Below are 21,947 nucleotides of genomic sequence, written 5' to 3' on the forward strand. Positions count from 1 at the left end.
GTATCTTATGGGTCTCTGTTCTCATGTCTTAAGCAAGCATTCTTGATTTTAAAACTCGACGAGAGTCCATGAAAACAGAACTGAGTGTTGCTAGTTGATATCATGGCCATTCTCTGATGTAGTCTTCGATGTGCTGCTGATTTCTGTGGGGCACTGGGCAAATTTTCACATTTCTCTGGGTGTTGATGTTTTCAGATATCAGCTGGAGCATAACAGCAGTTACCCTGTACAAAGAATATTAAATAATCTATCAACAGTGCTTTATGGGATGCTGTATAAATTTAAGAGTGTTTTAGCCTGTAATAGAGTAACATTGTTATACCAATGAATTATTATATGTAGAATGCTTAGAACAGTACCTGATACAGAAAAGGTACTCAGTAGTTATTAGCTGTTATTGTTGTTGTTATATGGGAATTTTGGATTTTTACCTTAAAACAATGATCAGATCTGAAAGTATATTTCAGATCTTGTCGTATATTTTCCTGTATGAAAGTATCTTTTAGATCAGGTGTTTTCAACTTTTTAAGTATTTTCTCATTAGAAATCTCATGACTGACAGAGCAAGCTGAAGTCTAGTATCCTCATAAGGAAGGAGAAAGCAATCTAGTGAGGGAGTGAAGCAGGACTCATGGGGGAAGTGTGAGACTTTCCAAAAGTTGTAGGGGGAGGAGTGGCTCATAGGTAACTAGTGACTGTGAGCAGAGATAGAGGTGTGAGTTTCTGCTGTAATGCTACTGTCTTGTCTTTTGCTCAACAGAATATCTGTGAGAGTCATCCATGTGGTTCTGTGTATTGGGAATTTGTTTCTTTCTGTTGTTCTGAAGTGTTCCATTGTGTCAATATATCACAGTTTGTTCACCCATTCTCCTGTTGAACATTAGGATGATTTCCAGATTTCAGTTATTGTGGATAAAGCTTGTATGAACATTATTATAATTGTCTTTTGGTAGACATAGGCATTCATTTCTTTGGGTATACCTAGGAGTGGAATTGCTGGGTCACAGGGTAGTCATATGTTTGGCTTTACTATAATTGCCAGCCATGTCTACAAGTTGCCACAGTTCTCTTAAATAGACTTTTGTATAGGAAGTAGTAAGGACCCTTCAGCAGATGACCCAGTATAATATTTCCCCAAAAGGGGAAGTGTTTGGGTTTAGTTGTGAGTTGGTTTTTTTCAATGGGTAGTTGATGTAATACCCCTTCAAGAGAATGAAAAATTCAGAATTATGGAGGTTTTATTTATGTTAGATATATTTATATGATGGCAGAGTGAATAATTGAGCCACATATTCTGTTAGAAGGCATTTTGGTATAATGTAGTTAAATCTATAATAAAGAGGTTTTATTATAAAACCTATCATAAAATACAACTCTTAAGAGTTATATTTAAGAGAACACTCTTCTGAAAATCTGAAGACCTGGGTTCTAACCCTAATTCTAGCACTATTTTAATTGTGTTACCTTAGGCAAATCACATAACCTCTTTAAATCTTCACGTCTTCATCTGGAAGTAGTAGTGGTAGGAGAGAAGTTTGGTCCATATGATCTCTTAGGTTCTTTTTGGTTTCCTTATTCTATGCTTTTTTAATAAGTCACTTAAAGTTAGTTAATAATTTCATTTCCTTACGTAACAAATTAATTTCCACTAACTTAAGAAAGAGAAAATAAGTAGTTACAGACTCAAAGTCGTGGAAGTGAATCTCAAATTTTAGACTACTGAGACAATATGGGATTTACTAAACCTAAATTATATATTCTTAACAAATAAAACACTAAAAACTTTACTGGCACCTACTTTGGTTTTGTAATACATCACATATGTGGCTACTAGCTACTACGTAATCAGAATCCTAAAGGACATTTCACATACAATGTTGCAAAGGTTCAGCTTTGGACTTGGTTTTGTAAAGTCAGCTTGAAACAGATTCAGCCAGTCTGTGGCTCTTCAGATCCCACGCTGATTCAGAGTTGCACATGTGGCTAGTGTTTTTCTTACCGTTATTAGTAGGTGCCACAGTGCAGGAAAAAGGGCAATCAGCTGTTTTTGTTTCTGTTATGATTAAAGGTAGAAGTTTCCTTTCACAGTCTTCCATTTCAAAATTTGATTCCTTTATTACATACAGATGGGACTAAAGGAGGCCTTATACTGTACTTTTTCTTACTGCAGAATATATAATTATATCTAGTAATGCAAAATACTTTGGGAAAAGATAATAAAGAAACAGATGTTAGGTTAGACTTACAGATAACTATCAAGTTGAGCTGTATTTGGCTACCAGGTTTTCATATTCTCTTTGGGCTGTAAGTTAATAGTTTTATTACTGAGTGATGAAATAGAGTATATTCTTTTTGGAGTGAACTGTGGGAATTTCTCTATGTTGTTCAGTAAAAAAATAAAATGAATTTAATCATCACTTTATTGTTGATTGTTGTTTTAGAGACATCAATAGTAAAATGATTAGTGAAAGTGAATTTTTTTGTTTTTTTTTTTAGGCATTTAGAGTTTTTATTTGTTTAGAAAATCTCCTGTTTTTGACAAGAGAATTAAGATAGGTCGGGGCACTAACATAGTGTGTGAGCAGTATTCTCTGCTCTTCAACTGATTTGCCTTGTTATTTGACCTCCATGCATCTTGTTTATCTTAAAAAGGGTTTTAATTTTGGACTCCTATAATTGAGTAATACTCATAATTAGTCTTTCATATTTTCAAATAATGACAAATTATTTTTAGTTATCTGTTCCTTAAAAATTCTCCCATATAAAAAGTAACATGTCCATTGACCAATGAATGGATGAAGAAAATGTGGTATTTCTATATGTACAATGAAATATTATTTAACCATAAAAAAGAAGGCAATCCTGTCACTTTTGACAACTTGGATGGCCCTTGTATTCAATAAAATATAAAAAATAAGGAAATTTACAGCATCCTCTTTTTTTCCTGGAATTTGAATTTTCTTTCTACTTCCTCTATGGAATTCTATCTAATATATTTTAAAGCTTGAAAGTCTTCTATTGATCATTCTACAGCCCTTTTCTATAACAAAATATGTGTATAAATTAAACATAAAAACATTATTGTGACCATGAGGCTCTGAAGTTTTTGTTTTGTTTTGTTTGAGCAAGATTAGCCCTGAGCTAACATCTGCCTCCAACCCTCATCTTTTTGTTGAGGAAGACTGGCCCTGAGCTAACATGTGTCCCTATCTTCCTCTACTTTATATGTGGGGTGCCTGCCACAGCATGGCTTACCAAGCGGTGCGTAGGTCTGCCCCTGGGATCCGAACCAGCGAACCCTGGGCTGCCGAAGCAGAACATGCAAACTTAATTGCTGCGCCACTGGGCCAGCCCCTTAAGTATTTATTTAAACAACACGTTTTTTGTTGAATTGTGATTAAATTTTTACTAGAGGCAATTCATCAAAACAGTGTATTAAGCATAAATGTAAAAAATTATTATAAAAGCAGTCTCTAATGTAATGGATGGTGAGGGTGGCACACATGGGAATTCTTTAGGTTGCTTTGAAAAGGCAGTTTCACAAATCCATTGTTTGGTGACCTGAAGGTGTGAAAGGAGCCCCAGCAGGAAGCCTTCACCACAGACAAGTCAGTTTCAGGAAAGAGTACAAATGGAATTTGAAGACCTAGAAATGGATTCATTTTCAGATGATCCTTACCTGCTGGTTTGCTTCCTTCCAGAAGTACCCTATGCCCATTTGAAGATTCACACTTACACTATGGTTTGTAAGAAAGAAGTGCGTGACCTGGACCATGCAAAGTTATGTCCAGGAGGTAGATGTGGCAAAATATCAGAGACTTCTGGGGCTTGAGTAGTATAAAAAACACATAGCAACTGATAGAGTATAGTGGATGAGGGTGAGAAATTCAGATTTTGAACCTCTGTAACTGAGCAGGAAGAGGTTCTAATGCTTTGGCAAGGAAATACTGAGTTCATTTTTTTTTAATTGAGATATAATTGACATAGCATTATAAAGTTTCAGGTGTACAAGATAGATTCAGTATTTGTATACATTGCAAAATGTTCACCACAAGAAGTCTAGTTAACATCCCTCACCACACATAGAAATTTTTTTTCTTGTGATGAGAACTTTTAAGATCTACTCTGTTAGCAACTTTCAAATGTACAATGCAGTATTGTTAACTCTAGTCACCATGCTATACGTTACTTCCCCAGGACTTAGTTATGTTATAACGGAAGTTTGTACTTTTTGACTCCTTTCACCTGTTTCACCTACCCCCAACTCCCGCCTCTGGGAACCATTGATACGTTTTCTGTATCTATGAGCTTGTTTTTTGTTTTGTTTTTTTAGTCCACATATAAGTGATATCATACAGTATTTATCTTTCTCTGTCTGACTTATGTCAGCATAATAACCTCAAGGTTCATCCAGGTTGTTGCACACAGTGGGCTTTCCTTCTTTTTTAATGGCTGAATAGTATTCCACTGTGTGTGAGTGTGTATATATAAATATATATATGCCACATCTTCTTTATCCATTCATCCATACTGAGTTCATTTTTAAACTACTTGTATATAATCAGTGATTGTAGAAAGTCATTCAGTAGTCTATTAAGGAGAAAATAAAACACCCAGATTGCAAATATCTCATATGTTTTTAGTTTTAATATGTTAAACCCCCAAGAGGTTGGATTTTCCTTTCTTCATTTCACTCAGCTGAAGACATGTCAGATGTTAATATTACTCAGGGCAACCTCTGTACTTGAGATAAATTTCTTCATCTGGAATGTGTTCTCCCACTTCTTGACACCGTTTTTTCAGGGACACTCCTTTCAAAATAATTCCCAGTTCTTTCTAAATATCCCGTTTGAACTGTACACTCCTTTCAAAATAATTCCCAGTTCTTTCTAAATATCCCGTTTGAACTGTGCTCATTGAGTAATTCTATGGAGTGATTATTTAGAGTCCTGTGAGGATAGGACAAAAGAAATGATCGAAACATCACATAGAAAACAGTTGATGATTACCAGCACCCTCTATCCTGGTTCACTTCAGCTTATTACTAATTTTGTTAGATTCATCTTTGACATAGTTCTTTCTTTTCCTAGCTGTCTTCTATATTCCCAATCTCTCGCTAACTTTGAATATTAAAAAAGACAGAGTACTTGATTTGAAAGTCATTTTTCCACCTAAGGCAGAAGGAAATTCTTAACGTGTAGTATGGTACGTTATATATCCGTAATCATTTTTTTTAGAACCATGTTTATCCAGTTCTGAAGGCAGGTATACATAATGTATTGGTATATATTTATAACGCATTTGATCATTGGAAAGATGAAGTTCAAAGCCTGCTCTACCATCTTTTTAAAAAAATACTTTAATCTTATAAAAATGGCAAAATTTAAGATGTGAAAGTACTTATACATCAAATGATTGCTTCTGTTGTCATTAGGCAGAACCTTGCAAGAAAGGTGCCTCAGATTTTTATATTTGTAGAGGCCACAGACTTTGACAGCAGGGAGGAAAATAAAACTCTACATTTTCCTCTTCAACTGAAGAAATCTACTTTAATTGCATCAAATTTTAACTTCCATTTGATTAAAAAATAACAAAACACTAGAAAAATAGCTCAAATCTTCTTAAAAAGTAAGTTTGGCTCACCAAATGGAAGTTTTTCTGGATCTTTCTTTACATGCTAAATGAGCTTTCTGATCTTGGCACTTCAGAGCCACAGTGCTTAAAAAACCAGCAGGTTAGAATCTCAGAAAATATTCTGACAAGGTGTTCTTAGACAAGCTAGCTACTGTGCAGTAACTGGAAATGCTTTAATTTCACTTCCAATTAAAGAACTGAAAAGTGAAACCAGTTTTACCAAGTGAAAACAATTAAAGTGGAACAAGGTGGAAATATATATACCTGCTTATCAGTTTCTATTCAAAATCTATATTGTTCAGTAGCAAAAGACTGCAAAAGTCCTGTTCATCTATCATCTAATTTCAAGCAATGTAATGAGACACATTTAATTCATGCATTTGGAGACATTTGAAAAAAATCCACACATTTCTAATAAATTCCACATTAGGAGATCTTGCATACTACAAAATTTAAGTTGTCTGATACATTTTTTTAATGTCTTGTTTTGGAGAGACTACTCTCCACTGCTTCTTTTCAACCCTGGTTCCAGAAATTATTTATTGTTAACATCTTCGTGTGAATTAGTTTGTGTTATTCCTCAAGAATGGTTTTAGGTTTAGGTAAGATCACAGATCCATCCACAGAAGGGATGCTCTTGTGAGACACACTTGATGGAGTAGTGTGTAGGGGAGGAAAAGATCTTTTCCTCTACCCACCTTAGATTCTCCAGGTGGGGTTCTGTACGTTAGACTGGCCAAAGACAAATTAACAAGAGAAAAACAGAAGTTTATTAATATGTGCATCGCACATATACACATGGAAGCACCCAGCAATGAGTAACCCAGAGGGATATTTAGCACTTGGGTTTGTGTACCGTCTTACGCTACAACAAAGGAAAAGGGATTTGGGGCTTCAAAGCAGGGGAGACAAGTTCTGAGAAGATGACCAGAGAAAGTATGGTGAACAAGAATTGTTAAGTAACGTTTGTCATGCAGATTTAAGTCTTGCCTTTACCCTTGATAAGACTTGTTAAAAGCCCTCTTCTTCCTAATAAGAATTTCCATCTTAATGTCTTTTTTCCCCCTAAATTTACAGATGGAAATTTCCTTTATAGGTAGAAATTTCCTTTACAAAAGGAAAAGGAGGGCCCTGTTTTTACAGCTTTTGCTGGGTCTGCTGGTTCTCAATGGCCTTTAGCTCAAAATAACCCATATGCCTAATAGGTATATTTGGGGGTGGCATATTCTGCTACCCTTCAAGTGTTGGGATGACTGTGTTTACATTCCAGCTCCACCATTGTGCCTTGGGCAAGGTGATTAATTTCTCTGAGTATTAGACTGAGTAAAACTACTACATCCTAGGTTTGTTCAGAAATTTAAATGAGATAATGAGTGTGATCAGCACAGTGTCTAGCACATAAGGATGTTAACTCCTATCATTATTTTTATTATTATTATTGCTACTGCTACTACTGTACTACTAATAGTATTATGAGCTTTCTCCATTCTTCTAATAATCATTACAGTTAAATGACTGCTTATGGTTCCTGTTTTTAAGACTAAAAGTCTTAATGGACATCTAAGAATTCCTTTATATTACAATCAATTTGTGAGTGGGAAAAAAATTGCCCTTCCCTCTTTCCTTCTTTTACTTTCATTCTCCTTTTTTATGTTCTTTTTCAACAAAGAAATTTCTTTCCTGTCTGTCTACTGTTTCCACTGTGTCATCATAGCTCCAGGGACTACATTGCTCTAAAGGTAATGTCTTCTTCAGGAATGATTCTACGATGTTTTGCTGATTCTTATCTCTGATTCTTCTTTATTTGTGTTTTCATATTCAGATTTCTCTCCCCTGTTCTGCTAATGTGGAAGCATTATGAGCCCTTTGAGCATAAGTGTCTGGGTGATTTGGACCCTGCTAAGTTGTGAAGAAATTGAGCTCACACCAAATGCTGCGCTGTCAAGAAATATTATTAGCTTAATATTTTGCCCTTTGAAAATCATTTCACTTTTTCTAAACCAACTAGATAGTAACAGATATAATTTTGTAATTTAATTGTTTCAAGATAATAGCAAGAGTAATGAATTTTTCTTTTAACAATAGCTATTTTAACCATGATCAGTTTTTCTCATTCTATTTTTCTGTTTTCCAAAATCTCAAAAGTGAATTTGTGTTACTTTTATAATAGAAAAAATGTTCATTTTTAAAAGAACAATATGTTCTCATTATTTTATGTGCACTAATTACTTTATGCATCTTTTTTCTAAAAGTACGTAACAGGTTCAGCCTCATAAAATCTGTGAGCCCACCCCCTCAAATGAACACAATTCTGTCTTTAAATGATTTCAACAAAGAATGTTATAATTATTAGATTTCAGAAAAGTGTGAATAGGTAGAGAATCATTAAGTGGCCCCCTAGTGTACTTTTTATTTTCCCAAGTGTACTTTTAAATATAATTGATATTTTTAGACTAAAAAAAGCAGAACATATTTGACAGGTCACTGAATTATTTTACAAAATATACAGCCTTGAATCTCAAGGCACTGGGACATGTTATGTGTTACCTGTTGGAGTTTGCCTGGAAAACTTTTGTTTATCATTCAAAATTGATCTCCATTTTGAGTGAAAGCTTCTGTTGCCAATATAACGGTTTATTTCTTCCTCTCATGTTCTATCTTTGTAATTGATACATACTTCTATTCCAGTGTTTATTGAAAATTGGTTAAGAAAAAGGACTTTGCAGTCTGACAGGCTTAGGTTCCAAATCCAGTTATTCCACTTAGTACTCTTCCTTGTGGACATACATTTATTTTGAACATCTCCAAATGTTAGTTTTCTTCATCCATAAAATGACAGTGTGCCAGTAGGATGCATTAGGTTATGCTGTATAACAAATGATCTTGTAGGGGAGGAAGACATTTCCTCTACCCTCTCTGGGTTCATCTGGCCGGAGAACAAATTAAATTCACATGAGACAGAATAGCAAGAGAAAATTAAACAAAGCTTTATAACATGTATACATGGGAGAGGCTCAGGCAAGCTGAGCAACTTGCCAAAATGGCTGAAGCCCCCACCTTAAATACCATTATCCAGCTAAAGACAAAGGAGGATGTTGGGGGTGGGGGGAGTCAGTTACAGGAGGTTACCAGACAAGCACAGTAAACAAATGCAGATTTAAGTCCTTGCCTTTGGCATTGATTAAGAGTTTCTAGAGATAAGGTCATCCTCTTTCTTCTTCCTGGTACAGAAAGGGAGGTATCTTTACAGATGGAGATTTCCTTTACAATGTAAATGTCTCTTCCAAAGGGTAAGTAAATTCTACTTTTCAGTTGCTTTCCTGTCTGCAAAGTAACCAGCCTCAAATAATCATCATGCCAAAGAGACATATCTTGGGGTGGCCAGTTCAAGGCCCTCACAATCTCAAAAATTTCAATGACAACAAAAATGTAGTTTTTGCCAATGCTACATATCCATTATGGATTCACCAAAGCTCTGTTCAAGGTGTCTCCACTTCACAACTTAGACTGTAGAAGAGGGAGAAACAGAGACATAAAGAACCACTGGCTTTTCTTAAAAAACAGAAGTCCAGGACCAGAGGGCTCCCCTGGTGAATTCTACCAAACAATCAAATAAGACTTACTACCTCTCCTTCTCAAACTCTTCTAAAAAGTTGAAGAGGAAGAGAAGCTTCCTAACTCATTCTACAAGGCTGGCATTACCCTGATACCAAAACTAGACAAGGACAACACAAAAAAAGAAAGTTACAAGCCAATACCACTGATGAATATCAATGCAAAAATCCTCAACACGACATTAGCAAATCGAATACAACAATACATTAAAAAGATCATACACCATGATCAAGTGGGATTTATCCCAGGGATGCAGGGATGGTTCAACATCCACAAATCAGTCAACGTAATATACCACATTAACAAAACGAGGGATAAAAATCACATGATTACCTCAGTAGATGCAGAGAAAGCATTTAACAATATACAGCATCCATTTATGATAATAACTGAATAAAATGAGTATAGGAGGAAAGTACCTCAACATAATAAGGCCATATATGACAGACCAACAGCTAATATCATACTCAATGGTGAAAAACCAAAAGCTCTGACTTTAAGAACAAGACCCGGACAAGGATGCCACTTTGGCCACTCTTGTTTAACATAGTATTGGAAGTCCTAGACAGAGCAATCAGGCAAGAAAAAGAAAAAAAAGGGATCCAAATGGGAAAGGAAGAAGTAAAACTCATGATTTGCATATGACATGATTTTATATATAGAAAACACTAAAGAATCCATAAAAAGACTATTAGAAATTATAAATGAATACAGTAAAGTTATAGGATATAAAATAAACATATAAAAATCAGCTGTGTTTCTATACGCTAACAACAAAATAGCACAAAGAAAAAATAAGAATATAGTCTCATTTTACAATCGCAACAAAAAGAATAAAATACCTAGGAATAAATTTAACCAAAGAGGTGAAAGACCTGTGCACCGAAAACTGTAAAACATTGAAAGAAATCAAAGAAGACACAAAGCAATGGAAAGAGAACCACTGGCTTTAAAGCTTCTGCCCAGAAATAGTGCCTGTCATTTCTGCCCACGTTTCATTGGCCATTGCAAGTCACACAGCTACTCCTGAGTTTAACTAGGAAGAGATTATAACACTCCCAGAGGGAGGGAAACCAGAATATTTGGCAAATAGTTGTGCAGCCTACCACAGAAATAATAAAAATACCTACATCATAGAGTGAGAGGTCAGATGAGATCAACATAAACTGCTCAGCAGAGTGCCTGACATAAGTCAGTGCTCCATCATCAAAGGAGGCAGTTATGTGTTTACGTGTTTACACAGTTTAGAGGAGGTTATTGTCTTCTTTGTACCCCCAGTCCCAGAAACATAGTTTGTTGTTTAGTAAATACTTGCTTAGCCACATCGTTTTACATACTAAACAACTCTACCTAGAGCAGTTAAATCACTAGAACATTCTTCCTACTGTATACCGCCTAACACATGAAACAAAAGGTATCTAACGTTAGCCTCATTTTGGGTAATCAGACCATAAATAAATGGGAGTTAAATATTTTAAAATAAATCTTTAACATCTGCCTTTCCATTGGATTCTTTAATTATTTATATCATGTTTAAGAGAAGCCAATAGAATTGTCTGAGCTGAATGCTCAATCTAACTGGGCTGCATTTTCCCCATTAAATTGATCAGCTATGATTTGTTCTTTTAGTGTTTAGTAGACTCAGTCTTTTTTTTCCTAAATGGAAGAAAAGGCAATTATATGTATATTACACATTAGTGTTTTAACATATACCTGTTTATATTATATAGTGTTTGAGTCACAACAGAGTTTACAGTTAGTCTTCCTCTTTATTTTATTTTAAAATTAATACAGTAAAATTGACTTTTTCATGTGTGTTCAGTTTTATGAATTTTAATGTTTGTATAGATTCATGTAACCATCACCACAATCAGGATACAAGAACTCCCTTTTGATGTCTTGGCCTTAGCAGAACAGGATAATAATTTAAAAATAAAACCAAACACTAATAATATCAGTTGAAAATAAATGTATGTAAAATTACAACTCTTAGCATTTTGACATTAGTATTAAGACGTATATTTTTATCTTTGTAATGCAAAGTCTGTTTATTCACTCTGACGCTAAGATGAAGTGGTAATGGTAAAGGAGCATTGAAGGCCATTTAACATTTCTGTGAAAGCTAATTAGAACGGACATTTTGTCTCAACTTATTTTAACATAAATATTGAAAACGTTAACTCTGCCGTTTAGAAGTGAATTTCCTGTTCTAATTAAGTTATAGATCAAATGTAAATTAGAATCTGTTCAAAATACCTAATCCTTTCCATTTGGGACATAAGGATTGGAAATGTTCTCTTCTTATGCTCCCTCATTCACTTTCTGATGCTATTAATGATAATTTATTTTTAGATTGCTAAGAGTAAATGTAGGTGCTAGTAATTCACTTAGTAGCTGTTACAATGTCATTAATGAAGTAATGGATGAAATATGATGCTCATCTTATTTTATCTTGACTTATATGATTTGAGAGTGTTGAAAGTGACTCCAGAAATGGGTTGTCCTAGAACACAGGCATAGCTGTTTTGACCTTTGGCTAGAAGTCTTTGTAGGACTTACTCCAAAATAACCATGTTGATTAATTGATTGGGTCATTCAATCATTCATTTATTCAACTATAACTTAAGAAGTATTTAAGGACCAGGCATTGAGCAAGGAAATGTGGAGATAGAGATAAACAAGATATACCCTTGGGATAAAAGCATTGACAGGGAAATAAATGCTAATAGAAGTCTGTACAGTGTGCTCTGACATTGAGAGTAGAACTCCAACTACTTGGAAAAAGAGATATTGAAAAAAACCTGATATCACTACAACAAGGATGAACCTTGAAAACATTACACTAAGTGAAATAAGACAGATGCAAAAGAACAAATCTTGTATGAATAGGGGCGAAAAGATTTTTCTTCTGTCCTTCTAGGTCCTTTGGCTGGTCTAATAATCAAATTGACATGAGACACATTAACAGGAGAAAAACAAATTTAATTACATACATACTGGAGCCCCATAAAAATATGAGACCCAAGGGCAAGTTGGGCAGTTGAGGCTTGTATGCCATCTTGAACTAAGGAATGAGATAGGGGTCTGTGGCATCAAAGGGGAGTGGGATAATTCACAGGACACTAAGAAGGGCAGATGTTTAGTAATTAGATGTTTACTGTGCCATACAGATAAGTCATTCAGATAAAAATTATCTCTGGTAATAGCTCACTCTCTCTGAGCCAGGCCCCCTGTCTAAATTCTTTTAAGTAGTGTAGGGGAGGAAGACTTTTCCTCTACCTAATGTGGGTTCGTCTGGCCCGAGAATGAATTAAATTCACATGAGACAGAATAGCAAGAGAAAATTAAACAAAGCTTTATGAGGACCATGGCCCGGGGCCTTTCTTCCCGAAGGAAGAAAGGACACTGAAGAAGTGGGGTGCACAGAGAGATTTTATACCCCCAAACAGGATGTTTCACATATGATTGAAATGTCCCTCCCACAATAGTCACAAGATTGCCCTGTGGGCACAGTGCTTGATGGACACAGCAGGTAGTGGGTCTGCTATCTTGGAAGGCATAGCAGGAGGCAGGTCTGTTGTCTCCAGCTGGGTGGTCACAGGTGAGCGCAGCAATCGGTTCCTAGCCTAAGGAAAGATGCTTAATCCTTAAAGAAATGCCAACATTGGGAGGGGGAGGGAAGTCAGTTACAGGAGGTTACCAGACAAGCACAATAAAATGCAAATTTAAGTCCTTGCCTTCCCCATTGCTTAAGAGTTTCTAGAGACAAGGTCATCTCCCCTTCTTCCTGGTCCAGAGGGAGATATCTTTTACTGATGGAGATTTCCTTCACAATGTAAATGTCTCTTACAAAGGGTAAGTAAATTCTGCTTTTCAGTTGCTTTCCTGTCTGCAAAGTAACAAGTCACAAATAATCATCATGCCAAAGAGACATATCTTGGGGTGGCCAAATCCAGGTCCCCACAGTAGTTAAGCGAGAGGTGAAAGTTTTTCTTGAGTCTGTTGGGTCTTAATTGACTTCAGCTCAAAGTAATCCACATGCTACAGTGGCACAGTTGGGGAGGCTTGTTCTGAACCACTTCATATGATTTCACTTATATGAGGTACCTAGAATAGTCACATTAATAGAGACAGAAAATAAGATAATGGTTACCAACAGCTAGGGGGTGGGAGGCATAGGGAGTCATTGTTTAATGAACACAGTTTCAGTTTGGGGTGATGAAAAAGTTCTGGAGATGGAGGGTGGTGGTGGTTGCACAACAGTGTGAATGTACTTAATGTCACTGAATTGTACACTCAAAAATAGTCAAAATGGGAAATTTTATGTTATGTATATTTTACCACAATAAAATAAAAAACAATAGGAGCCAAAAATATATATTATCATTTATAGCCACCCCCTATTCTTCTCTTTTTAAGCGAACCAGTTTTTTAAAGGAATTTTTTATAACATTCCCCTCTATCTTTTGCATCTAATTTTTCCTGATAAGATCTTATATGTAACAGCTAAGCTCTGTGAAATTTATTCCATTAGATTATTTGTGTTGTTAAAGTCTATACATATGGATGAAACTTACTTTACTATCTTAATTGAGCTAATAATATTCAGAACATTTGGAATAGTTTTGCATGAAATGATGTATTTAATAAATTCTGAATTCCTGTTTTTTTAATTGAAAAGATTGCCTACATGCTTGAACATGGATGACTCTTGAAAACATTATGAGTGAAAGAAGCCAGTCACAAAAGACCATATATTGTATGATTCTATTTATATGAGATGTCAATAATAGGCAAATTTATAGAGATGGAAAGTAGACTAGTGGTTGTTTAGGGCTGGAGGAAGGGAGTTGTGGAATTGGGAAAATGGGAAGAGACTGCTAGTGGGCATAGAGTTTGTTTTAGGGGTTATACAAATATTCTAAAATTAGATTGTGGTAATGGTTGCACAACCCTGTGAATATACTAAAAAAACATTTAATTGCATACTTTTTATGGGTAAATTGTATGGTATGTGAATTATATCTCAAAAGAACTATTTTTTAAATACTTAATGATATACTTTCTCTTTTCTTGAAGTATTTTCTTGCTTTATCATATATCTTAGGTTACTTGAAAACAAAGCAATGTAAAGTTTAGTGTTTTAAATATGCATATACTTCCTAGCAAAGCTACAATCTGAGAGGGCTTTCTGACTGATAACTATCAATGTGAATGTAAATACATCCGAACACACTCATTAATATATTTTCGTATACTCTGACACAGAGAAGGCCTTTTTAAGCTAGTAGTATATGTATTTAAACTCAAGTAGAATATGATTATTAATTTGATGACTTCAGGGTAATAAAAATGAAACAATTCTTTTAAAAATGTACTTATACATAGGATTGCTTTTAAAGATTATACCTGTTTTCATTCAATTCATTATTTTTTCTTTGCTTTTTAGGTTCATAAAAAAATTACAAACATTGAGGTGATTATCAGTTTGTAATAGGAGAGCTCCATGTAAAAGCACCAGATAGAAATACTGTTTTGTTGATCTGGTTAGCCGTTCTCTGGTCCCTGCCTGTACAATAGTCACCATCTCTATTTTATTTTTATACCTATGTTTTAAGCAGCCTTGATCAACCCTTAAATTATAAATTACCGTATATTAAAATAGCTGCCATTTCCATGCTGCTTGCTACCAGAGCTCTCCAACACACACACACACACCCTTGTTTGCGCACATGCCCTCTAGCATTCTTGCCTGTGTACTCAGACACTCTCACCCAGCTCAGAGCACAGGGTTGCTCGTGACTGCCATTTTTCTATTACATTTTGAACTAAGTACTCCTTTTTCCTTTGGTTAACCTGGACCTTGCACATTGTTTGTAAATTACTTCTATAAAAAAAGTACATTGTGATTCCAATCTAAAGCTCCGACAGACTTTTAGAAACATAACCCATGGTGGGGCAACCTATAAAGTATCTAAGTTTTCCTTATGTATATATTTACCTGTGTATTCACATGTAATTTTTCACTTGTTCCAGAAATGAAGGCAGGCTGATTATATGCTTGTTTACCTGCTTGGCTATGCGCTTGATTACCTGCTTTAGCCAAACTGAACTCTTATTAATTGAAAATTTGTCTTCCTATCAAATAGCAATTATATTCTCTATCCCTTTCTGTGTATATTGATGTGGTTTTAACCCACATGTATATTTATGTGTTTGGTGGCATACTCACCACAGTGCTATAGCCATTGCAGAGATCCAGGGAGAGGAGGAAAACATAATCTCTGCTGTTTTAGAGCTTCCGTTTTGGAGATCCATTATCATATTGCAAGACAAAACCAAGAAACACTTTGGTTAACACCAGGAACAGGTTGCTGAGAAATCATAGAGAAGAAAGTAATCTCTTGCACCAGAGAACCTGTTAACTATAAGCTAAACCTTAAAAATAAGAGAAGAATTTTGAAAGGTGAAGAGACCAAAGGTTATCCTTAACCAAGAGTGCTGAGTAAGAAGAGGGACAGAAGGAAAAACAAAATAAAAAATATGTACTTAGTCTCTTTGGGATACATTAATTTATGTTGTCATGATTCTTTTAGTAGGAGAAATAGGGATGTTAATTAAGAGGCAAGTTTATTTTTATTTTGTGTTCTGGTGCTTACCGTTATAAGGTTACAAAGTCTGTAGCATGAAGATAAAAGTAATTACTAGTGGGAAGTCTCATTTTGAGAGCCAAAGGGGAAAAACCACCAATTTATCCTACTTGTTTGCTATTAACGTTTTAATTTGTAAATTGTCGAGGCTTCATCTAGTGCAGTATCCTGTTTATTGTAGGAGGAGGCCACCCTGAGTGTTTCCAAGAGAAACTGTACTACCCTTGCTGGCCTGGGTCATGTTTGCTGGGACCCCCTTTCAAATGTATTTTATGTAAATCACTAGAAGTTCTCTCTCCTTCACTTACTAGTTAAGGGAATCAACTTATTGAGAAGCTGTTCTGTTTATTGATAGGTTCCCATTAATCTGTGTGAAAATGTGTTACCATGAACTATAAATACTCTCCAAGGAAGAAGAAGAATATTAGATAATTTCTGTAAGCACATATTGGATTATCTTATTTTATTTTCACAATAGCCCAGTAGCCCTGAGTGGTGGGTATTACCACTATCTCCACTTTACAGATGAGAAAACCAAGGCACAGAGATTGAGAGTGAAATTTCGTTTCACAAATTGTGTTATTTGTTAAGGTGTCATGTTTTACCAGAGCAGAGATGTTGAAAGTGAGCTAAAGCTGAGAGTCCTCCCCTTTAGAAAACAAAGGTTTTTGTACAATTATTTTTCTTACACTGTTTAGGAATCTTGATGTTCAGTTATAGAAAACCTGAAAGGCAGAATCAGAGCAGAAGGCCGACATATTTACAATGGGGGTCGTAGTGGTGCCCTGCCTCACACAGCCTTATCCACAGTATGTGTTCAGTATGGATGGGAAGAGCCTACTGACTAAGTACCCAGCCAAGAAATGTAACAGTTTTGTGAAGGGACTCTTCAGGTAATGTGTTAACCGGCTATATTTCTGCTAAATAAGAAATTCTTCAACTTCAGTTCCAATTTAGTAATCTATACATAACTATATATATATACCTGTTAATTCCTGGTAGAGAAGGTAGATAAAGGATATCCATGAATATTGGATATTTGGTTAAGTGAATTTTGTAGTCAAAAGAATTTTTTAAAACAAGCTGTTACTGAGAGGATGACTGATTTGAGTTAATCACTCTTTTCTTCCACTTTGGTAAAAATGCTGTGTTCACAGTCAGTGGAAAGAAAATGGCGAAACAAAGGACGTGGTTGATACATATGCATGACTGACCCCTGAATAACTAAGAGGTGACTATACAGAATTAGCTGGTTCTCTGATCCTGTGAGATCCCTCAAAATATTGTTCTAAGGATGAAATGAGATAACAGATGTGAAAGTGCACTACTTTGAAAACTAAAAATCACTGGACACATGCAAGTTATTAAAAAGCTGCTCCTTTCTTGACATTTTTTTCTCTAATAGACTCTTTGCCTTCCCTCCCTCCCTCTCTCTCTCATTCTCTCGTTCTCTAATTTATGAGCCCACAGCCTTGCAGCAATGGAGAAGGGCTAAATTACTCAATTTTCTTATTGCTTGCGTAAATAGTTGTTACCACAGCTTTCCTTTTATCACTCTTTTCCTACCCTCTTTGTATTCTTGGAAGAATTTTAAAACAATCTCTGGGTTTCCTAATTTGTTTAATTCAACTTGGCTCTCTTTAGCTTTGCAAGGCAGATTCTTCTTCCTGTTCTTCTCTTGTTTTTCTTCTTTCAAACTCTGCATCTTAAAGGTAAATGTCAGTAGGTGACCAGTGGTGAACTGGTTGGCTTCACTGTCTCTTACTGTGCCCTTTGCCTAGTAGATACTCAAAAAAGCTAGTGTTCATTAACTAGCTGAAAAACAAACAGGTGAGTTATAGATTGCTTTTTTCCTCCTTCAGTATAAAAATAAAAAGAGTTGACCTGCCCTAAATTTAGAACCTTTATTCAAGTACATCAGATTATACGACCTCAACTGTTTGCCTTAAGTATTGCTATTTTTCCTGCTGTTGTAACAAGGCAGAATATAAAACTTCTTTGAGGCAAGGGAGGAATGGTGTTTATATTGAACTACTCAAGATCTTTTACTCTGTAGGAATTACTGAGTTTATCTCTGTTTTGTCACCTTAGAGAGACGATGAACAGGAGGAAATAACTCATACGTAGAATCGTATAAAAGTAATATTAAATTCCCAGATGTCATCATAGCGTACTGCCAATTGACATTCACTTTAAGAGCCTAGATGATTGGTCTGTTTTCAGTGATGTTTATTTTCTTGCACTTGTGAGTGTTGATCTTAGGGAAACCATTCCCCAATTTGTTAAAATGATTAATGTTTTCTCCCTCTATTTTTTAAAGGAAATGGCAAAAATCCTTAATCATCCCAGAGTCTATGCTTTTCTGCACATACCAGTCCAGTCGGCCTCTGACACTGTGCTCATGGAAATGAAAAGAGAATACTGTGTGGCTGACTTCAAAAGAGTAGTGGATTTTCTGAAAGAGAAGTAAGTCTGTTAATACTTAAGAAAATAATCATTTCTTTTTTCTTTCAAAAGCATGTGGCAAAAATGCACTTATTGTAGCCACAATTAAAGGTACCAGAGAGAAGGCGAGACTTTCGAAGTTTTCAAAGCTTTTAAGTTTCCTTAGGCACCCTTGATGTGGTTTCTTCTTTCTCCTCAGTTTATATCCACCTTCCATCTGTGCCTGACACACCATTAACTTGTGTAAGGTTGCCAGTCTTTCTAAGGTAACATGCATTGTGATCATTTTTATACCTGACCTCGTAGATGGAAACTGCATAGCTTTGCTCTGCTTAAATCTCCTTTCATGTGGCTTTTTGAAGTTGTGAGCTGTTTTTGACGTGGAGGTACACTAAATCATGTAACTATAAAATAGATAATTTTCCACTAAATAGCTTTTTTGAAGAGTATCTGGAATGTGTTTGCTTTTACACACTTCTCCCTGTAGTTTACTTGAAGAATTGTGATTTATAAAGAGATTTGGAGATTCTATTTTTTAAAGGTTAAATTGCTTTTGACCAAAATTAAGGCATATTTACACAATCTCCGACATGAATGATCATTTTGTTGCCACAGAAAACACTTGCAGCCCATAATTATATTCTTCAAAATCCCACTTCTCATCATCACCAAACATGGAATGCCTTCTGTGATTATACAAGGCAGGAAATAGTAGTGCTGGCCAAAGCCGTACAGAACTGTCTCAAGTTGAGGGCAGTGTTCTCCCCTTTGGGGATATGTCATTTATCTTGGCATATTTGTGGCATGGGTCTTCCTACTTTCCATTAATTTTTTTCCATAATTTGTTCCTCTGTTGTTTTTCTTAATTAAGATACAACTTTTTATTTCCATCTTCTTGTTTATAATTATGTACCTTTGTACCATGTTGAAGTACTACATGGATATGATTGCTTTATACAAATTGTAAGCAATTATTTTTTCCACCTTCAGTTAGTCACTTATCCTGAATACATACAAATCTTTTAAGATCTTTTTCCTCCATTTACTTTCTCCTTTCTAGGCGTTTCTTGATTATCCTAACCGCCAGAAATAAAGACACTTAGTGTGCATTTAAACAATTACAGCTAATTGTTCGAATATTCAAATCAGTGAATAGAATGTATATTTATTCTAAGATTTCATAATTACAATCAATAAGTATATACAGCCTTCAAAGTAGAAAACAGAATAATGACGGATCTCTACCATGTCTAATACTTTCTGATCTTGAACAGAACTGAGGTCAAGGCTAAACAATAAGCATTTTTATGTTAGATGCCTGTTGTTGACCTGTATCCCTCCTTTGCATTTATTCTGGCTTATTGTAGGTAGACTTGTCTCATGAAAGAGTCCTTTTGGGCACGCTGGCATTGGTGAATGGAATGTTTTCGAAATTGCAAATAAATTGTTGCACCTGTGAAATTTCTTGCCTCCTGCTTACTAGAGCAGTAGCAAATAATGCACACAATTCATACCTGTTGCACAAGATTTTGCCAAGTATAGACATGCATCCTGTTGTGCAGAATAGACTAGAACACTTTCCAAGTAGTCTGTTGCACTAATGTGATTCAGTGAGGTTAAGGAATCAACACCTTTCTTTTACCTTCTTTTGGGTGAGTGCTGACTCAGTTGTTTGCAGAATTACTGTGGCTACTCACCTGGGCAACAATTTCACAACAAGTTCTAGCCTTTTAAGTTGCTCCAAAGATGGATCTTTTAAATCTGTTGCATCTTGAACAGTTTCAACAGCATCCATGAGCTGTAAAAAAATCAAAAGATGATCACATCAAAGTATTAGAAAATAGTCTCTTGCCTTTATTCATGGGCTAAGCTCATTGTCCTTTCTTTGGATTCTGAGTTACCCTGAGGCATCTGTGTAGCTTTTCTAGAACTATTCAAACTGTCTGGAAGACCCCAGAACCAAGTACTCTACGCAAGGATTTCCAGTATTTCCAGCACTGGAAATATCAGAAATCACTGGAGAGGATTTTGGAGATGCCTGGAGAAGACACCCCATCCCATACCCATCCATCCACAATTTCAGTTTCAAGTGCTGTGAATCGCTGGAATTGTAGAATGTGAGGCTAGCCATTTAGCATCTCCAGGAGATTTTTTATTACCTCTGTATTGTGTATATGCAGTGAAGGCAGACAATTTCACACTTAGATTATAACCTGATACCTTATAAGATGTATTGAAACACCATAGAAGGCGGCCAATATGATATGCCTGATATATAGAATAGATGACTGAGCAAAAGTACCAGTACCCTTTGGAAAAAAATAAAAAATCAGATTATCACTACTAACATGGTGATCCTTACATAGTTTTAAACACTTCGTCAGAACCATAGGGTTGTGTATTTCGTCCAGTCCATCCTGTTGCTTGTGAAGAATAGTGCAGCCTCGCTCCTGTTAAGACAATATAATCCATCTTTGCTCTTTGTGAAAAAGTTTTGCTGTCCTCTTGGGGGATTCCATTCGTCCAATCAACAGTTCTCAACTATAATGGATATTTAGAAATAAATGAAATATTTTAAGCAGACTTCTGCTCTAATATTTTGCTTATTTTTCATGATGAAAACCAGAATAACCTTATGCCAAACAGATTAGTCGTTAGCAGAAACACTACAGTTTCAGGGGTTTCTGTAGACCCACTAGTTTGGATAACTGATCCAGCACAAAATTGTTTTGTCCGGTGTTTATTAAAATTCAATACAATATTGTCATCCTTAGAATGAGGGTCTAATACTGTCACGTTGCCCTGTTGTGTGCCTAACACCCATTCATAAAATGGCCCTGATTTACAGTGGTGTGTTTGGTGCTCTCTTCTTCTGTCTGCTTTTTAGCTCCTGTGTAAATGTGGCCCTTTTCATTTGCATCCTGTTTTCTCTAAAGCCTTAGAAGACTTTGTTGTAATGAGCCTTTAACAAATGAAAGTCTCGTTTATTTTTTCCTCCATCAATGTGAGGCTTCTCAAATATTCATATTATGAATTAGGGACAAGGCATTTCCTAATCTGTTTCCTCAAAAAATCCAATCTTTAAAACAACCTACAGCATTTAAGACTCAAATTTAAACCATGGGAATTGACCTGAAGCAGCAGGCTTTTAAACTACTAATTCAGCGCTATTTGTGGTGCCATGTTTCTCAAACAGTGGAGGTGAAATCTTCTTAATTAATTTTTTTTACAGTTGAAATTGGCCCATGTTTTAGCTGGGAGCAATAGAAGTTTACATATGAGCCAACTTGAAGCTGATTCATTATTCTTTCAGTTGTTTGAAAGTTGGCAGCTATTATCATAACAGCAGCTGGATTGAAGATAACCTAGTAGTGTTGGCACATGTTGAGGCATATGGGAATTTATTAAATCATGCAACCTTTGCAAAGAAAAGTGTCTAAATTACTTAATATACTAATTTAAAACAGCTGGTCATGGGCAGACAATCATATGACTTAAATTATTCCATTCAGATTTATTAATCCAGTTGGAAAATTAACTAAGCAATCTGATGTTTTTATCTAAATGGATAAGATGATTTCCTGAAATGTGTGTGGGATTTGT

The 21,947-nt window shown here is 35.5% G+C and overlaps 1 protein-coding gene across 12 annotated transcripts in view; it reads left to right on the forward strand.

Annotated features, from left to right (window-relative positions):
• Positions 1-21,947, forward strand: part of CDKAL1 (CDK5 regulatory subunit associated protein 1 like 1) — a 610,652-nt gene that overhangs the window by 369,332 nt on the left and 219,373 nt on the right. For all 12 annotated transcript variants that reach the window (XM_008518334.2, XM_008518335.2, XM_070584147.1 and 9 more), the window contains one exon: positions 18,220-18,365. In XM_008518334.2, coding sequence (XP_008516556.1) covers positions 18,220-18,365 — 146 coding nt within the window. The remainder of the gene's footprint in view (positions 1-18,219; positions 18,366-21,947) is intronic.

Source organism: Equus przewalskii, chromosome 19 (assembly GCF_037783145.1).
Source record: "Equus przewalskii isolate Varuska chromosome 19, EquPr2, whole genome shotgun sequence".
Classification (NCBI taxonomy): Eukaryota; Metazoa; Chordata; class Mammalia; order Perissodactyla; family Equidae; genus Equus; species Equus przewalskii.